General features: G+C 50.0%; 1 protein-coding gene across 23 annotated transcripts in view; it reads left to right on the plus strand.

The window, feature by feature from the left end:
* CLASP2 (cytoplasmic linker associated protein 2) overlaps window positions 1-7,094 on the plus strand; it is a 132,729-nt gene that overhangs the window by 107,327 nt on the left and 18,308 nt on the right. For all 23 annotated transcript variants that reach the window (XM_069084453.1, XM_069084457.1, XM_069084460.1 and 20 more), the window contains one exon: window positions 4,698-4,841. In XM_069084453.1, the coding sequence (XP_068940554.1) occupies window positions 4,698-4,841 (144 nt within the window). The remainder of the gene's footprint in view (window positions 1-4,697; window positions 4,842-7,094) is intronic.

Here is a 7,094-nt window from a genome sequence, read left to right on the forward strand (position 1 = left end):
CTCAGATTCCATCCAGCGATGAAGGCCCCCCGCCCCAGCCCCAAGGCTGGCGAAGATCAGCACCATTGCCCCATTTCTCAGACTCCATCCAGCGATGAAGGCCCCCCCCTCCCCAGCCCCAAGGCCGGCGAAGATCGACACCATTGCCCCATTTCTCAGACTCTCTGTCTTGCACCCCATCCAGTGCGTCCTCCGTCTTGGCCTCCCTGTCCTCCTGCTCTGGTCCTGGGGAGCCTGCTGATTCTGGCTCCTCTTGTCTGCTGCCTGCGTTTTTGTGGTGGTGGCCAAAGGTAGAAAGAGATCCTCACCTCTGAAGAGGCGATGGTAGCCAGGCACCATTTGTCTTGCTCTGGACACTCAGCTCAGTATTTTTAAAGCTTTTGCTTGAAGGTGGTGAGCGGTCACAGCGCATTGGAGAGAAATGTCTCCAGGCCGTGCATCATGCAGCTGTTTTCTCACAGCCACCCAGATAGTGCATCATGCATGCTTGAGTCTGTAAAGGCTGCCCTGCTCTGTGGAAGGAACTGATTGTGCAAATCCCAGTAGAGGAGAAGAGAGGGGTCCTACGCGGATTTGCACGTAGATTAGGTAATAGCAAGAAAGACAATCTCATTGTCTCTCTCACCTGAATTCTTTTTAAGATAGGGGTTGATAGGGTGGATTGTGTGAGCATGGAGAAGGAAAAAATCTGAGATTTGGCAGTAGATTGATTGTGTCCAGTGAAGGAGAGGGAAGAGTCCAGGATGACGCCTGGTTGGCAGGGAAGATGTAGCACTTAGGACCATAGAGGGGAGAGAATGAGTTCAGTTCTAGGTGTCCATCTGTAGGAAATGCTAGAGAGGGCACGGCCCCCATGGCCTGCTGCTTCAGAAGCCTGACATCGCCTCACCTCCTTCATTTCAGGGCCGCACACCAGAAATGTCAGCATGTTGTTTCCATTTTGCCATCGTCTTTAATGTCATTATCTAAAATTTCTAGGATTGATTCTTGACCTGTTCTTTAGGGTTAAATCGTTCAATTTCCAATGAATTTGTAATTGTTTCTTTAATGACCTTTTTACTGAATGTCATTTTTATTGCACTGTGTTCCATTAAGAGATGCATTAATACTTTATTGGCTAGATTTGTTCGTGAGGTTTTTATCACTCGCACATGGTCAGTTTTGTAGAGATACCACACTTAGGAGAGAAATAGGGATGTTCCTTTCCGTTCCCGTTCCATTATTTCCCAAGGCTCTAGCGTGTCTAACTTCTAAAATTCAATTCGAGCTCTTTGCTTCTTTTGGTTTATTTTTTGGTTGCATTTATCTGGATCTGAGAGGGATATATTGAAATCACCACTACCACCCCTCCTGTCCCACAATTATAGTTTAACTGTCTCTTTCTTGTTGTAATTAATTTAACTTTTCTTTTAAATATTTAGGTCTTATGCCATTTGTTCCACACATGTGTGGTATTGACAGTAGCTCACTGTCCAGGTACCTCTTTCAGCAAAATGTGCTTTCTCTGTTTACTTCTCTTAACCGTTTTTGCTGTCATTTTGCCTGTGATCATGATTGCTACCCCTGCCTTTTTTTTTTTTACTTCAACTGAAGCATAAGTGCTTTTGCTACAGCCCATTCTTTTAACTCTGGATACATCTTTTTATTTCAAGTATGTTTCTTATAAACAATGTATTGTTGGATTCTGCTTTCTAAACCCTCATGCACAGCCCAATAATATATTCTTCTCCATTCTTTTGGTTTTTAAACCCCTCTTTGAAATCCATCCTCCTTAGTTAGGATTTGTTTTGCTTAAGATTCCTTTCTCCCTTAATTTGACTTCCTTCTTTCATTCCTTCCTTTCCTTTGGCCACTTTCTCTCCTCTTTCTCTATTGAATAAAGGCATTTCTGTACCCAACCTTGTTCGTGCCTGTGTTTTTCCCTCCCTTGGTGAGTTCAGATGCGACTGGGTTTCAAGGGTCACGTGCTCCCTCCACCTCTTCCTTCGTGTTTGTGTAGACTGCCACTTGGGCATTTTCCCCATGCTTCCCCTCCTTTGTTTCCCCCCACCCACGTGTTTTCCCTTTCTTTCCATTCTTTTTGTAAGATTGTCAGAACAGCACAGAGCCACTCCTCGGCTAATCGGGTGCTTTCCACGACACCTGATGACGGCAGGGTTCTGAAGGGGCAAGTTAGCCTCGCTGTTCCCTCATGTTTGCCTTTTTATGCTTCTCGACTCCTCTGTACTTCAGAGTTTCTGCTTAGTTTTCATCTTTTTATCAGTGATGTTTAGAAGTTCTTTATTTCATTGCTGTCGTTTTTCATTTCTGTCTGACTCTTCCTGACCCCATTGGGGGTTTTCTTGGCTAAGATACTTGAGTGGTTTGCCATTTCCTTCTCCAGCTCATTTTACAGATGAGGGAATAGAGGCAAACAGTATTAAGTGACTTGCCCAGGATCACACAGCTCGTATCTGAGTCCAGATTTGAACTCAAGTCTTCCTGACTCTAGATCTGAAGGTCTTTCCACCATATCACCTAGCTGCCCCTTTATTTCATTAATGGTTCGTTCGTCCCCTTCCCCCATAGGGTTATATTTAGTTTTGTTGGGCAAATTTCTCTTGGTTGTCTACCTTCTTAGTTTTCTGTCATGACGTCTTCCAAGCTTTCCACTCCTTTGTAGTGGTGGCTGCTAAATCTTGTATGATTGTGACGGGTTCCTAAGGACTTGGACTTGGAAGCTCTGGATTTTGACTGTGATGTTCCTGGGAGTTTCCATTTTGGGGTCTCTTTCAGGAGGTGATTTGATATTGTTATCAGTTTGCTCTCTGGTTCCAAGAGGACTGGGCAGTGGGGGGGCGGGGGAAGCGGAGTTGGTTTCGGTTGGTTTTTTTGTTTGTTTGTTTTTTTAAAGATTTCATGAAACAGGATGTCTAGGCCCTATTTTAGTCATGGTGTTTGTTTAGTCCAAGGATTCTTAAATTTCTCGCTTCTTGATCTGTTTTTTGCTTCCGTTATTTTTGCTGTGAGACATCTTATATTTTTTCCTGCCTTTTCAGTCACTTGACTTTGCCTTCACATTTCTTGTTTTGTGGAATCATTCACTTCTCTTTGGTCCCTCCTGATTTTCAGAGATTGTTTTGGGGGTACCTCTTGTCCTCTTTCCAGTTCCATAGCTTTCATTTCTCTTCACATTTCTTCGTCTTGTGTACTCATTTGATTTTTAAAATCATTGTTAGCACTTAAAAGAAAAAAAACCCTGCTTTTTCTCTTCTGGGAATTGTCGCTAAGCTTGTGTGCATGTGTTTTTCTTGGAGTCTTTGCTCGCAGGTGTTTTGGAGTCATTCTCTTCTTCTGGGTTGGGGTCTCAGGACATCACCCCGTCTCTTGACGGTGGAATTCTTTTTTTGTTTGTTCATTCTTGCAGCCTCCTTCTTGTCTCAGATTAGCCTCTGCAAATTCCAGGGAAGGTCTGGGCCGGCCTCGTTGCTGCTTTCTTGGGGCATTGAAGTTGGGTTATTCCAGAGTTTTCTGGGGCACCATGGGCCAGGGACCTGCAAGGTTTCAGTGTCCTCAGAGTGATGTGGGGCATCCCCAGGGGGCGTGCTGGCAGCTGGCTGACCCTCTGGCTGGGGGCAGAGATTCTGAGCATGGTGTAGCTGGGGTGCAGGGCTGTAACGCAGGCCTTGCCCATCATTCCTCAGGACCTGCGCTCTTCCTCTGGCCTTTAGGCTTTTTGTGTCTGCTGCTTTGTTCCTATCATTCCGAGCCTGGGGTGTGGTGAGCCGTAGACAGAGGGGGAGCTCACAGCATCATGAGGCTGTCGGATCCCAGAGCCGTGAAGACCTGAGTTCAGATCCGGTCCCAAACATGTGGCAGCTGTGGGCCCTGGGCTGGTGCCTCCATTTCCTCACCTTGACAGCAGGGATGATCACAGCCCCTGCCTCCCGGGGTTCTTGTGCGGACCCAGCGACATGCCGCACGTTGCCCATAGGCGCCTTCCACGTCTGCTCAGCTTAGCTCATTCCTTTCTGACTGTTTCATACCAGTTTCTATTTTTAGAACTTTGGGAAATCCTGAGCATGGAGTCTGTGGAACAGCGATGTTTGTTGTAAAAAGTATTCCTGAATGTCACATGTAAACGGGTCTGTCTTTCCAGGCAGCCAACTTGGAAAGTTACGTATCTGCATCAACGGCTCTCCTAGTGTTGAGACTATTTTTTAGGCATCTTTTAGCCCTGCCTTTCAAAAACTGTGTAAGACCCAGAAGAAAACCAGCCTGAGCCCCAGCTTTTGCCAAGTACTGAAGTTCTCAGTCTGAACCCTCTCTCTTTTGTATGCCTTACTCACAGTAAGCATGGGTAGAATTCAATTGCATCTGGTTGAGTTGAGCTCTTTCCAAACAAAGATGTTCCATCTGTAACTAGACCCCAGGGTGTGTTCCCAGCTCCCCCAAAGGCCCTTCTAAGAAGGCCTGCTCAGGGGAGCCCCAAGCCCCCCAGTCAGACTTGGCAAAGGCTGCAGGGCCCATTGCCTTGGCCACTTGTAGATGAGCTGGGCTGTATGGGGCCTCTCGTCTCACTTCCTTCTCTAGTCGTGAGGATGTTCAGCGCTGGTTCTGAGGGACTGGAGCTTGGATTCTCTGAAGGGAGGAGGCCCTAGGCCACTCCCCCACCCCCACACTAACTGGACCTTCTTTCCTGCCTCCCTGACTTGCAGGTAAAAGTCGCCATCCTCAAGTACATTGAGACGTTAGCCCAGCAGATGGATCCGGGGGATTTTGTCAACTCCAGTGAAACACGCCTGGCCGTCTCTCGGATCATCACTTGGACCACAGAACCCAAAAGTTCTGACGTTCGGAAGGTAGATTGATCAGAACACATTCAGCCACTAGGGGCGTCAGTGTCCTCCACACCCTAGGCCTGGACTGGGGGAGACCTGAGCCCAGTCTCAGCCTTGGCTTTGTGGCACATTCAGCCATGGTGTGGGACTGCTGCCTGCTGTCATCCCCCCACCTGTAAAGTGGGGGTCATAATAGTACCTCTTTCCCAGGATGGCTGGGAGGACCATGTTGGTGAAGTGTGGGTACTGTTCAAATGCTGTCAGCAAAAAGAGTGATGCGCAAGTGTCATTTGAGGAATGGAATGTGCAGACCCACATCCAGTGGTGGTCTGGGGGTGTGCCCACTGCGACCAGGGCCCGGGGGCCACCACCGAGGTGCCAAGAGTCCCTCCCCTTTCTCCCACCATCCTTACAGGGGTCTCACCAGCGGCCTTGGTGGATGTGCTGGTCAGATGTCAGTGACGCCCTGCACACACTTCCTGCTTTGGTGCTTTCCAGGGAGAGGTCATCCATGCCCAGGTCCAGAGCTGGCTGTCTGTAGTAGCAAGCACCCTGGCATACCCAGGATGGCCTGCTGGCACAGGTTCTGTGATCTGCTTTTCCAGGAAAGACTGCTCAAAAAGGTGTTAACAGTTCTGCTTTTAGTTACATTCTCTGGTTCAGGGGAAAGGTCGGCACACTGAACGTCAGAAAATACAAGCAGAGAGGGCTCTGAGTGCCTGAATGAAAGCAGTGCATACCGCTAGAGGGAGAGAGCCGTGACAGCCGAGCAGTCGGGTGGGTCTGAACCTGTGGCCACTCAGAGTCTGGACCAGGGAATTCCACAGGCCTCCCGAATGCCAGCTCAGAGCCAGGAGGCTTCCCCACCCTCTGACTCAGTGCCCGATGAGGTCAGTACAAAGGCGTGAAAGTCCCTCCCCAGAGGGCTCTGTGACCCCGGATGCATCACAGCTGGGCACACGGGCCTATTGATCTTTCAATGCCCTTGACTTTACCCTGCCTCCCACAGGGAAGATGCCTGAGAAGCCAGAGTGGCAGAGCCTTGGGCGTTGGCCCAGGCACTGGAGAGGGCATGAAGATGTATTCATGTGTTACGAGCTGCAAGAGGAGGCAGGGGCTTTCAGTGATGGTCTAGTGGGGCTCCTCTCCTGGTGAGGGAGACCAGCTCTGCACACAGTGACCACAAGATAGCTAGAGGAGGAGGCACATTAGCCGCCGGGGGGACCAGGACAGGCTTGCTGTGGATGGCAGCGTCCCAAGTCACCGATTACAGCAAGCCTCTGTGGGCAGGCGCATACGCCTTCATGTGCCCTGTGAGAGGAGCCGCGAGGTTATTTTGGGCAGAAGAGGCATGCTGTCAGAGGGAAGGCGGAGGTGAGGCTAGCTTAGCGCCCGGATGCAGAGGTGGGGACATCAGAGTCTGCCATGACGCATCTCTTCTATGCTGAGAGCTTTCTTTGTTCTATTCTGTTTTTTCCCAGAGGACAGATGTCTGTCCTCAGGACAGCGGTCCTCTGACCCCAGAGCCCCGCCCTGGCCTCTGCAAGGTCGCATAGGAAAGCAGAGGATCTCCCTAGGGCAGGCAGGCAGTGCCAAGGATGGGCTGGCTCACCTGTGGTCTCTGTCATCTTCTTTTGACCGTGGTGCCCAAGGAATAGGGAAACAGGCCAGGGAACCGTTCTCTACCCTCCAGGAGCTGCCCTTTGGCCAGGCCATGCTCCTCTGTGGCTCTTTGTCCCAAGGACCCTCTGGCACCTGGGTTAGGGTAGCACTGAATTTGTGTGTTTGTTTGAGCAGTAAGTCTTGGTCAGTCCTCAGGTAGGTAGAGGCCTTCCTTCATCTCTCTACATCTCTTTGGCGCTCCCTTTACAACATCCAGAGAGACCGGTCATCTCGGGTGTTACTTGGTGTGCTTCTGGCCAGTGGCAGGTGTCCTGTTGGGGATAAGCCCGGACATCCAGAGAGAGGCCCCAACAGCAAGAGCTGAGTCTGAGCAGGCCCTGGCACATTTCAGCAGAGCTCTGGGCATGTGGCTCAGGAAAAGTTGAGACTTTCCCCAAGAATGACCCACACTCTGCTTGAGCCCTACACCAGCCTTGTGGGAATCCTTGCCGTGCTTGACCCCACCCTCTGAAAGGGTAGTGAGCCCTGGACCCAGGAAGCTCTTTCCCCTTGGACAGCCACTGAACTGTCCCTCTCTGTCCCTTGGGCAGCCCCCTAGGAATTTGGGGGGGGAAGGAGAGGGGTGTGGACCCATGTCAGGAGAAAACATGT

The sequence above is a fragment of the Petaurus breviceps genome, unplaced genomic scaffold, assembly GCF_028583685.1.
Source record: "Petaurus breviceps papuanus isolate PSGF00001 unplaced genomic scaffold, PetGlider_PUasm1.0 174, whole genome shotgun sequence".
NCBI lineage: Eukaryota > Metazoa > Chordata > Mammalia > Diprotodontia > Petauridae > Petaurus > Petaurus breviceps.